This window comes from Falco punctatus (assembly GCF_963210335.1).
Source record: "Falco punctatus genome assembly, chromosome: 2".
Lineage (NCBI taxonomy): Eukaryota > Metazoa > Chordata > Aves > Falconiformes > Falconidae > Falco > Falco punctatus.
In genome coordinates, this window is record NC_137581.1 from 2,046,059 (window position 1) to 2,062,020 (window position 15,962).

A 15,962-nucleotide genomic window follows, 5' to 3' on the forward strand; every position below is an offset into this window, starting at 1 on the left:
CCGTATCTCCTTCAGATGAGTCTTGCTGTTGAATCCACAGCCTTGTGGCTACACCTACTGACAGCAGACAGTAGTGCAGGGTTACCAGCAAGCACAGGGTTGTATCTGAAGCACTCGCATCGCTTACCTACCCAAAATTGACTTGTGCCAGATGTTATACACCAGCTCCTCCAATGCCTGCACATCTTCTGGAAGTATCTTCCTGATCTGACCTCCTCTGGCTAGCTTTAAACTCCTGTGTGGCACTCCTAACCCTGACACTGCGTCATCTCTACCCCTAACAACTTACTGAGCCTGCAGGTCACCCTTCTTAGCAGTCACTGCTATTGCAGTATTTAAAAAATAAGATATGTAAAAAAAAAAAAGGGGGAAAAAGAGTGATCTTTTTATGTTTCCCTTGGTAGATATACAAGCTTCTAAAGTAAGGTTTAAAAAAAAATAAAAGCAATAAATTACTTGTTCCACTCTCAGAATTCACTTGTTCGTTTTGAACACATTAGGGCAAATCTAAAAATAATAAAATGCATTAGCAAATCTCTGGCCAGTTCTAGTGAGCTAAGAGATGCTACCTTGTTATTAAATCAGGGGAAAACCTGTTAAACTCAGGCTATAAATGTCACCCTATCTGTACAGCTTTAAATAAATATATTCCATTATACACAACTAATGCAAGCAATTACCTTCTGTTTTGGGGCAACTTGAAGATTTAAAGAGAATATTCTATGCATGCAAGAATTTTTATTTAGGGAAAAGAAAAAAAAAAAAGAAAAAAGGTTTGTTGGGAGTTTTTTCCCCAATTAACAAATAAAAGCCAGGACACCCCGAGATGTACTAATCCTAAGTGGTGACTGTGGACTGTATTGTAGGAGATATTTGGTTATCTGAAGATATGACTAGACACCAGGGGAATGTCAAAGGCATTTACTGTTTGACTATTAAATTATTCCGTGAGCAAAGGGAAACAGGCGCTCAATTTGCTTATCATCTTTCAAAAACCTCTGGGGTACCTGTCTGAAATTTTAAGTTTACATTCCTGAAAATCTGACAAGCAGCAACAAGAAAAAATAAAAACATTTAAGGAGAGATTCCTTTGCTTATTAAGTCAAAGATTTTAAATACAAAATACTGTTAATAAACTTGTATTTCTCTTGCACACCAGAATAAAAAAAATGATTTAATTAACGAGAAAGCTTCAACTATTTATTTATTATTCTATTTATTATTTTTTATTATTCTAACTGAATTCCAGGCTGTTTCCAAACACTACTTAGCACACTCCCACTCCACAGCAGAACCTGGGAAATGGATTTGCTGATCTCACAAGGGCCCCTCTGGACTGTATTACAATCTTTGCTGTTTAATAATAGCGATAAGATTGAGAGATGACGGGAAACAGGATTTAAGTTAATTAAATAAAACCCCTGGTGCATTATTCAGCACTGTATTATCAAATCATGACCAACTGATCTTTCCTCCCCATTACTTGTATGCTGGGACAGAGATAGTGCCTTATTTTGTACATGTACAGAACACCTAGCACACTGCGCCTGTTACTGGAAAAAGAGAGCAAGTTCAGCTTTTGACCCAAAGATTACAAAACAAGGTGGAAGACACAAGAACAAAGAGCTCGCAGACACCCTCAAGAAATGAAACACTCACAACGTATCCGTTCTGGATGAGGTTTCCTGCAACTAAGTAGGTGACATGAAGCTGAGCTCCTGAATTCTCCTTTCGTTTCCTCTCTACATAATCATACAGCATCCTGCACAAAAAGAAACCAGTGTTAATCACCTAGAAAGGAAAGAGCACGTCACCACCCCTTCCGTGAAGCTTACGTAGAAGAGCAAAGCCAGCCTGACATGGAAACTTTTCACATAAGCACATAAGTTATTTTAACCAGGACTAAATTAATCTTACTGAGACACCTTCATTCTCTGCCACTTTGGAGAATCTCAGCCCAACAACTATAAAAACCAAAGATGAAATGCATACACGCTCTCAAAAGCTTTAATAGCTGGTTGCAGATGGTCTCAAATCCTCTAGGCTGCTGGTTCCAAAGTCTCCCCTCAAGAAAGGCCGTTTCCCTCATTACAACCCAGCATTCTGAAACACCTGAGAGAGGAACTGGTGATTTTTGGTACATAATCACATTGCCAGGTGTATATATACAATCCCAGTTACATCCACCCACAGGGTAATAAGAAACAGGAGGAAAGAGCATGATTAGTGATAACAAGATTGAGCTGAGACTCAAGCTTTCAGCTCCTGCTTATACCACTGATTTATGAGGAGTGTCCCACATAACTGGGCAGGGACACTACTGCACATTCCACAAAGACACTATCTGGTAAAGGTACTTGAAGATCATTACCGCTACAGAGCCAGACTGCAATTACGTGCTGTCACAGCCAGCACAATCACTAAAATAATTGACTTGCATTATCAGGCATTTTTCAGCTTCTAGGAGAGAGTTTTAAGCACAAAGATGCCACAGGAGATCTCCAGCTCCAGGTTGTTTTCAAGGGTATGAGAAGGTGCACCTGCTTCACCTGGGCCACCTTCCTCAAAAGTTTTCTGGCTCCTTCTAGTTTACAATATGACCAGAACTGTTCCCAGCAGAGCTCTCCAGTCGCATCTACACCATCACTAAAGCACACTCAGATTTACGCATCATCTAAACTGTTCACACACATGGAGTACAGAGACAAAACATCTTCATTATGTTAGATGCCCAAGTTGATATTATAGTAGCTTGGACAAGACAGGTGAAGCTGGGCTCAGTACACTACAGCTGAGTATGTAGCAAATGCCCCTTTAGGTCCAAGCCACAGCCAGAAACAAGGAGAGAAAATATTTGTATTATGAGACTTGCCACTCTCACAGAGCATTCAGATCTCATGCTTAACTTTACCTTGCTGTGTAGCAACAGCCTTGAATCCTTGAGAGCTCATTCTTTGGTTTATATGGTATTTAAAAGGTTACAATAATTTTTATTCTTCAAAATACATCAAGAGAAGTTTACACATTTATGCTAAATTCGGAGAGGCAAAAATATTCTGACAGCACAGCTGACTTCCCCATCCTTCAGACATTCACCTGTGCCTGTTCAGCCTGGTATTTATAACAGGTCATGCACTACGCAGCAGGGTGATCAGAGAGGGTGCGCATTTGCCATACACATGAGCTGCAATTACCGTCAGTGTAAACCCGACTGCTCCCAGCAACATCCATGGATAACGTACCAATTCCTAAGCTGGAATATGGAGTGGCAGATTCTCACAGGGGCATAGCTCTGTTTGCGTGACTGGAGCCAAGTTCAGTAAGCACATCCGTGTTTCACAATGAAACGAGCGACACACATTTCTGTAGTAATATAATGCTACAACATCTATTCTGACCGAAGTATTTATGATATAAATCAGCATCAGGTGTCCAGCTGAGCAACGCTCTCTAAAGCGCAACTCCCATCAAAGTCAAGGCGACACCTGCCTACAGGAGGAGCAAGGTACGTTGAATAACATAACCAACTGTACCTAAGACGACATGCAGGATTTTTAAATATTTCCAGAGAGATCATTTTAATACACTGAACACAATAATGAAAATTGCAATTAACAAGGCTTTGCCACAAAACAAAAAGTTTGCAGGATGCACTGATACCTACTGTTTAGCCTGGTTGACGTGAACTCCTAGAGTATAGCTTAGCCATTTGTATGTTACCTGTAACAAGAAAAAAAAATAATCCACTTTAGTATGAAAATCTCCTATCCTTTGCTTGTTTCATGTGCAAGTCAAACTCTAGACACACACATACCACCAAGAAACCCACAACAAAACCTGTTAGAAGTGAGAGCACACGGACACCCACCCACCTGTGCTTTAGTGAGTAGATTGACTCCCTGAGATACTGGGACAAACTACCCACCCTGAAAGGTGTGGGTTTGGGAACGCCTTTTTGAAATGCCATTGTGTAAATAAAAGCCATTGAAAACACCTGCACTGCTTAGCTTTGTAACAAAGAATTAAACAGTACAATTTTAAACTGTGAGAAGCATTTATTGCTTCTGAGAATTTATTGGACTTTTGCCGCCCTCCCCTGTCATGGAGACACGGATCTCTGGCTGCAACACAAGTCTGACAAAACCTCTGGAGACTATAGGTCTAATCCCAGCCCTGCTGCTGACTTTCTGTATTTTTCAGACAAGGCATGTCTTCTATACCCATTTCTCCTCCTGCTCTGCCTTTTTAAGCGAATCCCCAGGCCAGGGCCTCTCCTATCTCAAATACAACAAATAAATTGTTATTAGTCTAGCCGTTTACTGAAACAAACTGTAGTGACATAGGCAGCTCATGTTAATACAACTGCTTTGATAGACAAGATGCATCAACCTTACTGTAGCAGTTTTTAGGCCAAAACCTTTATTTTGTTTGAAAGAAACATACACACATGCCTACCATTTTTCTGAACTTTCCTAGAAACAACAAGGCTTTAAGAGGCTACAGGCGGTAAGTAGTAATTTTACTTCTAAGCTGAAATAGTGGTTCAGACTCCCTCAACCTTTCACAGAAACAACAGTTTCATTCACTTCTGCATTTATACTGACACCAAAAATCATAACCAGGAAATCTCTCCAAACCAAATGATCGTTCAGAAAGCCGACATTAGTTTACCACAGCACTGGGTGCATGGGGGATCTTTCCTCCTAACGTGCACACCAAGTGTACCAAGTACACTTGAGTGTACACATTATAGACAGCAGAGCACTTGCGTATTCATAGTACATTACATGTTCACTTTCATTCACGCACAGGACTGGTTACAAGTTTCTCACTTCTACTGCACATCAGTGATTGCAACTCCTTATCAGTTTGTCTCCTCTTGCAGCCTGAACTTTTTCACTTGGCGACTTCTTTTTGCATAATTTACATAACGGTGCTCTTATCATTATCTGTTATTTCCTGAGACTGGCTGCCTTGGTTCGAAGTCCTTTCAGTCACCAATTTTGATGACAGTGAGATGGTGTGTACTTGAGCATTAACGACTTGAAAGAGTAGGTCAGCTTGACCTAAACTTTGTGCATATTCTTGTTTAACTAAATTAAGAGGTTGCCAACTGGGGAGTTTAGGCAACAATACCTCAGACTAAAAACACTGCTGTCACTACAGTGCTTTTTTGTTTTGAGGAAAAACAGCTCACCTATTAGACAGCATAAGGAATTTGAGGACAGCTGCTTTTCCTGTGATATAAATGATGCTGTTACCAATCCTCTTCAGAGACATTAACTTAAAAAGTCAAAGGGTGAAAAAAAAATCCTGACAAGAAAGGCTTGTCAGGAGATGTCTGGCTTGACAGAAAGCGTACATTAACTCTACATCGTGATCCCTGGAAAAGCAAACACTGCCAGGCACCGCACATGCGTCCCCGAAAAGAGGAGTAAAACCCGAGCAGCCAGCCCTGAGGGGCCAGGCAGATGCTCCTTCCTTCTGCAGCCCGCCGAGCGGGGCACGGGCACACACGCCTGTCCCGTAGGCGGGGGGGGACGACGACGACACTGCCTTTGCCTCCCCTCTCCACTGCCCGCGGAAAGCGGCTCCCTGCGGCCTTGGGCTTCACCCAGCTGGGGTGGAAGGCAAAGGGGGCCGGGTGTCACCTCAGGCCCTGCCACTGCAGCCCCGCCCCGGTTCCTCAGCAAACCCCCAGAGCAGGGCTTGTGGCCCAGGCTGGAGCCTGGGGGGTGAAGCGCCCAAACATGCAGGCTGGCCTCCCCCAAACGGCAGCCACGCTGCGGGGGGAGGGAAGGAAGGTGTCTCCCCCCGAGGGGTCCCGCAACGGCGGCGGCCCGCCGCTCCCCCAGCGCCTCCTGCGCAGCCCCAGCCCCGCCCGCGGGACTCACGATGCGGTTCTGATCGGTGACGAACTCGTCGATGTTCTCGAGGTATAGCTCGTCCTCCATGGCGGCCGGCGAGGGGTGGGCCGAGCAGGCCGCGGGCGCGCGGGTTCCCGCGCAGTTCAGGGCCGCGGCCGCCAACCCGCCGCCATGGCAACGAGGCGGGACGCGGGCGGGCGGGCGGACGGCGGCCGCGCCGGGACAAACAACAGAGAGGCGGTGCTTGTGCCCGCCCCGCCCCTCACGGCCTCGCGCTGTTCCCTGACAGCCCCGTGCCATCGCCTTACATGGCACCACGCCGTTCCTCCACATCCCCACACCATCCCCTCACATCCCTGCACTATCCCCTCACACGCCCACACTGTCCCCTCACAGACTCATGCCATGCCATTCCCTCACACTTCTCCACGCCATTCCCTCACACTCTCACACCCCCATGCCATCCCCTCACAGCCCACATGCCATCCCCTCACACCCCCATGCCATCCCCTCACATGTCCCCATGCCATCCCCTCACACCCCCATGCCATCCCCTCACATGTCCCCATGCCATCCCCTCACACCCCCATGCCATCCCCTCACACCCCCCATGCCATCCCCTCACACCCCCATGCCATCCCCTCACATGCCCACACTGTCCCCTCGCAGATTCATGCCATGCCATCCCCTCATACTTCTCCACGCCATTCCCTCACACTCTCACACCCCTATGCCATCCCCTCACACACACCCATGCCATCGCCTCACATGTCCCCATGCTGTCCCCTCATGGACTCAAGGCCCCATGCCCCCCCCTTATATGTCCCCATGTCATCCCCTCACATGTCCCCATGCTGTCCCTCACAGACCTGCAGCCCTCCCGCCACCCTGCTCCTCCGGGCCTCAACATCCCAGCCACGGGCGGACCCAGTACTTTACACATGCTTTCTTTTTTTGGAGATAAACAGCAAGCACTGGAACAGGAGATTCCCAGTCTTTAAGTCCCAATCCCATTTGCATTTGCATTTAATACAGCTTCAGAGTAAGCTGAGAACATCATTGATATATCTGTATTGTTTTCTAAATACTTTTCCATGATAAAGTTAATCTAAAATCTGATAAAATCTAGGAGGTGGTTTCGAGGGTGGTTTGGTTTTTTCCTTCCAGTGTGGTTTAGACTAATTTTTATCGGTCATGTTTCTTATACCTGTGCTGGCTGGTTTATAGCATGGTCCCACACGGGGCTGGCTGGTTCTGAGAGATCGCTGCTACTGGGAGTGGGGTGTCTGGCATCTCCCACCCTCCCTAGACCTCATCAGCCTGAACCCCTCTGTCTCCGGCACATTTATTATCTTATTTTAACTCAATTAATTGTTTTTTTCCATATACCATCTAGTTAGGTTAGCAAAGTGTTGCCTACAAACTGAGCTTAAAGTTTAATTGGTCAGGAATAGTCTATAACATATGAAAGCACCCTGAATCGATTCCATAGACCTCTCCCTTCACTGGGAAAATAAAACTGTTTCAGCAGGGACCTGTTTCCTTTGTCACTGCATGCAGATGGCTTTCTTCATTTTACTGACAGTTAGGTACAAGCAATACAAAACAAATAAGTTCTTCATGTCTAGCACTGTGATGATATCCAGTTCTGTGGGAGAGAACTGGTGCGTGTTTCCTTTCATGTGGGCCTCAGTGCTGAGCTGAAAAATGTGGTTTTAGGGTCGGAAGTGAGTTCCACCCACAAAGAGATCACTGAAACATTACCTTTATGAGCATTAGGTGTTTTCCTGATCCCTAGGAGTGCTGGCTTCAGGAAATTGAGAGGTCCACATGCAGTGCCACAGCTTACGGGGCTGACCCACTCATCAGGAGTATTTCAAATGAAATTTGAGTGTGAGATGAATGCATTCCTGTATTGGTCCCAAGAGCTGTAACAGAGAAATGGAGAGATAGACTTTGCTGGTTTGCAAGGAAAAATCACAAAATTAGCCTTAACATCTTGAAGGAGTAATCTTCCTCTGGATCCCTGAGGTCATGACACCAGCCTTGATGTTAGTGATGCTGCAAAGTTTACATTTAATTAGCAAGTGCTGAGCAAGAACCTGTTACTCCCTGAAGTCAGAGGTTTTCTTTCTGATTTCAAAAAAAAGCAGGAGAAAGGTTAAAATCATTGTCCGCATACTGCTGTCTTACAAAGAGGCAATGATTTTTTGCAGATTCTGGGTTCAAGATTTGCTGGTTACTCTTGTCACCAGTATGAGATGTCTCCAGTTCTTCCCAGAGCTGGTGAAGAGTGATTATGCAATTTCATCTCATGAATCAAGTCCTTGGGCAAAAATGTTCCTATCCAACAGTGCTTGAAACACAGCAGCTGATGAACGAAGAAAGAAAAATTATGACCCATGACCAAAGCATGGAACAGTTTAATATTAACAGTTTAATATTAATTAATGTCCTTTCACATTTTTCTGACAGTTAAAGTAAAAAGGAATTATGATGTTACAGACAGAACCACTTAAACTCCTGAAATAGCACCACAGAGAGGGCTACAAAGAGACTCGGGGTAAGTGATGGGATTTCCCTGAGGCTGTACATCAGGTCAGGGTGGAGGAGGAGGAGAGTCCCAGGTGTCCCTGCAAATAGGTACGAGGCTCTGCAAGCGGAACTGAACATTAATGAGGACAATGGTTCCATCTAGTGTGGAGGTGTCGCTGAGGTTCGGTCGGCCTATGCCCTGTGTCAAAACTGCTTCCATAAAGAAAAAAGGATGCGCCATTGTCATAGGAGACTCCCTTCTGAAGGGAACCAGGGGCCCAGTACACGGACTGGACACACTTCTTAGGGGAGACTGCTGCCTCCCTGGGGCTCAGGTTAAAGACGTGAAGAGAAAGCTTCCTACCCTGGTGCGGCCCTCGGGTTATTATCCATTACTGATTTTGCAGGCGGGCTGCCATGAAGTTGCAACAAGAAGTCCAAGGGCAATCAAGAGAGACTTCAGGGCCTTGGGATGACTGGTTAAGGAACCAGGAGCACAGGTAACATTCTCCTCTATCTTTCCAGCTGCAGGGAAGGATAAAGAAAGAAACAGGAACATCCAGCAGATCAGTACCTGGTTCCAAGCTTGCTGTCACCAGCAGAATTTTGGGTTTGTTGATCATGGGTTGGTTTACAGGACACCAGGCTTGCTGGAGATAGATGGGGCATCCCCGTCTCAAAGGGGGAAAAGGATCTTGGCACAGGAGTTAGCAGGGATCCTTGGAAGAGCTTTAAACTGGTTTTGAAGAAGGCAAGGGATAAAACCAGGCTTGTTAGAGAGAAGGCTGGGGGCTGCACGCCAATGCTTGAGGGACGGTATGCTAGCGAGATCCTTTGGTCTGCCACCTCAGTGGAGGCAGGGGATGGAGATCCATGCAGCACCAAAGATGTAAGGGTTATTGAACATAGAATCACAGAATGGTTTGGATTGGAAGGGACCTTAAAGGTTATCCTGGCTGTATCACAAGCAGCATGGCCAGCAAGTTGAGGGAGGTGATACTCCCCCTCTGCTCCCCTCTGGCAAGAACCCCCCCTGCAGCGCTGCATCCAGCTCTGGGGCCCCCAACATAAGAAGGACATGGACCTGTTGGAGCAAGTCCAGAGGAGGCCACAGAGATGGCCAGAGGGCTGGAGCCCCTCTGCTGTGGGGACAGGCTGGGAGAGCTGGGGCTGTGCAGCCTGGAGTGAAATTTCACTTTAGAGAAAAAGCCACAGAAGAAAATCTGGAAAGAGATGCAGCAGTGGGGACTCACACAAACCCTGCGGAGCCATCCTTGGGTGCCAGCGATTTCTGAGGAAGGAAGGAAGGAAGGGTGCACAGCAATACCCCTGGTAGTACGCACAGCCCAGTTTTCAGTGCCAGCAACACCCAAGTACAAAAGAGCCTTTAAAACATCTTGCAACCTGGGTGACTTTGTTAATTTTTTTGGATCATAAATCTACCAAATACTACACCAATCTTGCAAATAAGGACAGCACTACCTGACTGGAGAGCAGCACGGATCCTTACAGTCTGTAGTGAATGTTACTTACTTTTGCATATTAAAGTAGAGCTGTGTAGCTTAAGACTAGCTTGTAAATTTGAACAAGGAGCTGAGGACTAGAACGTGCCCTGTCTCCTTTCCTTGGATGGTAGCACTTGTAAATGATCTTTCACAGCTAAAATGCATAAAGTAATTTTAAAAAGAAAGAAAAATGGAAACAAGAGAAATAATCTCATTGTAATGCAGCAAACTGACAGATACTGGAGTATGTGCCTGGGATTTCTCTTGCACAACTGGAGATGGTAGGGTGTATGAATCCCAATGCAGGATCTGAAAATACTTTGAGAGTATTCCCTTAAAAGGTCTGATAATACTCTTTTGTATAGGATTTGCAGTACTGTCCTATGAGGCCCCGAAAAAAGTACATGAAACATATATTCCTCTTTGAAGAAGTCAAGAAATGTTATCCCCATTTCAAAGATGACGACACTGAGACACAGAGAGGTTATGTGATTTGTCCAAGAATCTTTCAATACTCCCAGGTGTAAAGCCTGAGTATCCTGACTCCCAAACTTTTTTTCTCAAAGCTCTATAAAGGATTCTTTCAAAGATTGCTTGTTAATAACAAAACGTCTTGTACTTACAGCTGCCCACAGCCAAAACCACCAGCACCAGCAGAAACTGAGCACAAGGACTCATAATAATAGTTTCACAAGTGCTTTCCAAAAAACAAAAAAGAATGGGCAGAGTCTCTGGAAATTTATTATATATAGTTGCTGGCAAGCATCTGCCTGAGGAGGAGTTTGAGTGAAAGGAGTTCTGTTAAAGTTTTAATTAATGCTGTCTGAGAGGGGACTTCCTTGAGCAACTGAGCAATGCTGAAGGGAGAACAGAAATGTAGAGATGCCAGTGTCAAAGCACAGTTAATCGAATCTGCCCAAAAATCATCTAGGTCCTGGCCCCCGTTTCCTTTTGGAACCCATCAAATCTATTAGAGGCTTCTGAAGATCCAGATTCTAGGCAGAAATGCATCCCATCCAAGCAGAAGTGGAGGATTTCACTTAAGAAATGGAAGTCATGAGACAGATACATAAGGAGATACAGAGACTGACCCTTTTGCTTTCTTCCACCAAGATGAACTGCAAATAACCAGGCAGAATTAGTGGGATCTTTTCAGTAGGAAACCTGTATGATAGGTGGGGTCATAGCTAAGCAAGGTGTCAAGGTGATGACTCCTTCCTTAACAATACAAAACGGAAAAGCAGCTGGAAGACTTAGGATCAAAGACCATCAGAGAAACAGTGGGAATTAGAGTAATAGAATCATTTAGGTTGGAAAAGACCTTTAAGATGATCAAGTCCAACCGTAAACCTAACACAATTAATCTGCTTCTAGGCTTGCAAGGGTTGGAGTCAGTACAGGCAAGTCCATAAATATTGCTATCACAGGAGACAGCTACATTTGAGACAGGTGCCTATGTTTGCACTGCTTAATTGTCTTTTCTATGCATGTTTGCAATAAAAAATCTTTAGATGCTCGAAAAGTGAGGCAGCAATAATGCTGACAAGGGAGAGGCACCTAAGAAACTATGAAGATAAGTTTCAAGTGGCAGAAGAATATATAACAAGGAACGCATCTCCCTTCTGACAACTCACAGAGAACAGCAGCGTGACAGCTGACAGCCTGTGGCTGTCTATCTTAGCCAAATCACTTCTGGCACCACTGACAGCACTGACTGCTGTCTCCAGTAGCGACACGGAGAGTTTTACACACCCAGCATATGTGGAGACACCTAAATTTAAGTGTCTGAATCTGGACCTGGTTCCCAGCCCGCTCACATGGTTTTGTGGTGTGTCGCAGTGCCACGTGCCTTCACAAAGAGAAATGTTGCATTGTTAATGGCCCGAGCAGATAGATTCACTTTTATACTTCATGCAGTCTTTTGTGCCAGAATTTCATGTACTATTATATTGACTCCCTCCTCAAAAAATAAAAATGCAAGCTTTAAGCACTGTAGTAGAAAAAGGCACGTGTAGCCATCTGGGAATGTGTCAGCCAGAAAAATATAACCTCTGCTACCACCATGTACGTGTTATCACATCTAAACAAAAATGACTGACATGAATGCCTTCACAAGCATCACTACAAATTTCCCACGTTGAGTCACATTAGTAGCTGGCATTTCTGACTTCAGGTTATTAGCTTAAACCCACATCTCATTCTGAGCCTGTTCTCGGAACTGTTTGCATGGCAAGACTGATGGAATAGTTCCCCTATGGACTCCTGTTCTTGATGTCTTTTATTTTAACATAATTAGTGTGCCTCAGCATGGAGTATTTGACATTTATTCAGTAGCAGGGTGGGCACAGAAGGAGCTGTGGCAGAACAGCTTGTTTTCGAGCAGCTATGCGGATCTGTTTCCGCAAGCAGACAAGCTATTAAAGAAGATAAACAAGAGTAACAGCTAGGAAATAATGAAAGCCCTCTGAAGAATGACTATTGATAAAGCAGAGATTAGAATGAGCAGGAAAGCATCTCCCCAACTACAGGGCAGTTTGCAGCTACAGCATCCCAGGCGCGAGCAGGCAAGGAGATACTGGGAGGAAACGCTTAGGCTGTGTCACATACTGTACTCAGGGTGAGAATGCAGGGCCACCCTTTCCCTTCTAGCTCATACCCTAGTCGAAGAAAGGAATAAGAAAATTTAAGCTACCCCTTGCACTGCAAGATCTGAGCTCTGGGGATAGGCTGAAGATGGGTTCTTTGATGTCTCTGTCCATCTTTACTACTAGTGAAATTCAACTTCAAAACCAGGCTGGTTAGTAGATTTTGGGGAAAATAACCCATAACAGCGTGAGTAACTGGCAGCAAGAAACAGCAGTCCTGAAAAAGACCCACTGCAGTCGCAAAAGGGGTCATTACTTAAAGAGCTTGCAAACGGCCGAACAGCAGCGACAGCTGATGCGGTCTGCGAACTGCGAACGGATCGAGCTCCTATCGCGGTGGGGGCCCCGCATTTCCAAAATCGTCTCTTCTCATGCAATTCCCTGTCCGAGTCAGCAGGTGACAGTTAGATACCACGCTTGCCTGGCATCCCTGGAGCTGCACGTTGCCGTCCTGGGTGATGAAGCTCTGCTGCTATTGCTGGAATAGAGCACGCTACATTACTCTGCAGCTTGCGCAAACCGGAGCTTTTGCTGCTCATCCCTGCCTGCTTCCCACCACCCACCGTCTCGTCCTCACTGCCAGCCCAAGTGTTTGTGCAGCCATGCTGAGAACTGGGTCAGGAAAACCAACTTAAGTTAAAACAAACTTTTTCCTGCACTAATTTTAGTCTGGATCAGTCCTCCCAAACCAGCTCAGCACCCTGTCACACAAACACTGCTGCTGAGGAGCAGCAGGACAGTGGCACTGCTGTGTCTGACAACACTGCAGGCTTATGCCAGTTTAAAGTGTTGATGGAGCAGTGGCATAAATCATACAGTCGCAGAATCATTTCAGTTGTGAAAGATTTTTAAGACGATTGAGTCCAACCGTTAACCCAGCACTGCCAAGCCCACCACTGAACCATGGCCCTAAGGGCCGTCTTCTGCCCCCCCCATGGACGGTGCCTGCACCCCGTCCCCGGGCAGCCTGTGCCAGCGCTTGGCCACCCTGTCGGGGAAGACATTTCTCCCCGTGCCCACCCTGAGCCTGCCCTGGTGCGGCTGGAGGCCGTTCCCTCCTGTCCTGCCGCTGGTTCCTTGGGAGCAGAGACCGACCCCCCTCGCTGCAGCCTCCTGCCAGGCAGCTGTAGGGAGCCAGAAGGGCCCCCCTGAGCCCCCTGTTCTCCGGGCTGAGCCCCCCCAGCTCCCCCAGCCCCTTCCCCAGCCCCTGCCCGGCTCTGGACACGCTCCAGCCCCTCCGGGTCTGTCTGGGGGTGAGGGGCCCAACGCTGAGCCCAGGGCTCGAGGGGCGGCCGCACCAGGGCCCAGCACAGGGGGACGGGCACTGCCTGGCCCTGCTGGCCACGCTGCTGCTGACACCGGCCAGGGCGCTGCTGGCCGCCGTGGCCACCTGGGCACACGGGGGGCTCGTGCCCAGCCGGCTGCCGACCAGCCCCCCCAGGCCCTTCCCCGCCGGGCAGTTCCCAGCCCCCTGCCCCCAGCCCGCAGCGCTGTGGGGGGCTGGTGTGACCCACGGGCAGGGCCCGGCACTCAGCCCCGTTGGGCCTCACACAGTCCTTGCTTCACAGCACCTTCAGCTCATGCACATTGTGGCTGAGGTGGGCCCGCTCCCCTCCATCCCCACTACTTAGTGTGCACTGGCACTTCTGAAATCATCTGCTGCGAGCCTTAAAGAGCTGAGCAAGCTGAATAATAATGAATTATAAACAAATATCTGGGATTTGGGTGACCAGAGTTGTGTGATCCCAGCAACAACTGTGCTTTTTGCACAGCTCCAACAGGCACAGAGCCCCAAAGAAGAACCACTGGCTGGAGAGGGCACACAGCGATGCCACGTGAGGGTGGCCATTTAGCAGGAGTGCACCTTGCTCTGGGCAAATTCACTCACTTCATGGGAACTCCAGGCGGATACAGATCCTCACCTGAATGCAGCCATTTTTTACATGGCAAAGGTGAGGGAAGGCTCAAGGCCAGGCTGGACTGGGCTGGGAGCAGCCTGGGCTGGGGGGAGGGGGCCCTGCCCCTGGCGGGGGGTGGGACTGGCTGGTCTTGAAGGTCCCTTCCAGCCCAAACCCTTCTGTGATTCTATTCTGTGAAGGAAATTGCACACTATTAGTAAGTGTTAAAATAAACTCATGTGATGCATGTGGCCTCACAGTGTGCTAGGGTGTTTCTTTAGTGGTCACAGCAATCACGTTACTCAGCTGGCATCGTGTTTGTTTTGCTGGTAACAAAATTGTATACATCCTCTTCCTCCATGCACTTTCTCTCACACTCTTGTTGTCTCTTTTTCTTCATTCCACAGCAGCTATTCCTGTAGTGCAACATTTTGCTTCTGGCTTGACATTTGCGTTTAGTTTACGGAAAGAGTGTGCAGGTCTTAATACATTACTCATCTTTTTTTTTTTTTAAAAAAAGTCTTTTTTCATCTTTTGTTTTTTCCTCCTTTAAGTTTCCTGCTTTGAGCTTTCTGGATGATTTCCTGACCTGGGTTAACGTGCCTGGTAACTGTAAAATTACACTTTTCAGCTTCAGGGCACAGTGTGTGTCTTGGTACTGCTGATTGGCTTAAGGGTAAAAATGAATTTATTCTAGCTGAGGATTTCTTTTCTGTTTATGAAAATGCCATGGGATCTGGTTCTGATCTCACTCATACCTGCTTTATTCTCCGAGGTAACTAGATGGGCATAAGTTGAAACAGGAGATATTCAGGCCGGACAAAAAGCTTTTTCTCTGTGTGGATGGTCAAGCAGTGGGACAGGGCCTTGGGGAGCTGTACATGGCTGCTCTTGGAGGTTTTCAAGACCTGGCTGGATAAAGCCCTGCACAACCCAGCCTCATCTCAGAGCTGAACCTGCTCTGAGCAAGAGGTTGGACTCTAGATTTCCCGAGGTCCCTTCCAACCTGAATTATGGTCCTACAAACCTCTGTGATACCTGCTTTGCAGCAGGGAAATGAGAGAAGCAGCAGGTCTCTAGCACAGAAAAAAAAAAAAAAAAAAAGAAGGAAGGGTAAAAGAACTTCATTAATGCCTGAAGATTTATGGGTTTGAGTTTAAAAAGGCCTTGTCTAGTTCTGGGGTCCCCAGCTCAAGAGAGAGAGGGAACTACTGGGGAGGTGCCAGCAAAGGCTATGAGGATGATGAGGGGCTGGAGCATCTCCCTGATGAGGAAAGGCTGAGGGAGCTGGGGCTGTTCAGCCTGGACAGGAGAAGACTGAGAGGGGACCTCACCAACGCCCGCAAATCTCTCAAGGGTGGGTGCCACAAGGATGGGGCCAGGCTCTTTTCAGCGGCACCCAGCGACAGGACAAGGGGCAACGGGCACAAAGTGCAAGACGGGAACTTCCATCGGAATGTGAGGAAGAACATCGTTCCCCTGAGGGTGACGGGACACCGGGACAGGCTGCCC

General features: G+C 47.0%; 1 protein-coding gene across 2 annotated transcripts in view; it reads right to left on the bottom strand.

Annotated features, from left to right (window-relative positions):
• Positions 1-6,080, bottom strand: part of POLD3 (DNA polymerase delta 3, accessory subunit) — a 29,983-nt gene extending 23,903 nt beyond the window's left edge. The window contains exons 1-3 of one of the 2 annotated variants that reach the window (XM_080376100.1): positions 5,895-6,080; positions 3,665-3,720; positions 1,660-1,762 (exon numbers count right to left, since the gene is read on the bottom strand). In XM_080376100.1, coding sequence (XP_080232226.1) covers positions 1,660-1,762; positions 3,665-3,720; positions 5,895-5,954 — 219 coding nt within the window. In that variant the 5' untranslated portion in view covers positions 5,955-6,080. The remainder of the gene's footprint in view (positions 1-1,659; positions 1,763-3,664; positions 3,721-5,894) is intronic. The other variant, XM_080376101.1, reaches the window with a different exon arrangement.
• Between the last annotated feature and the right edge of the window lie 9,882 nt (positions 6,081-15,962).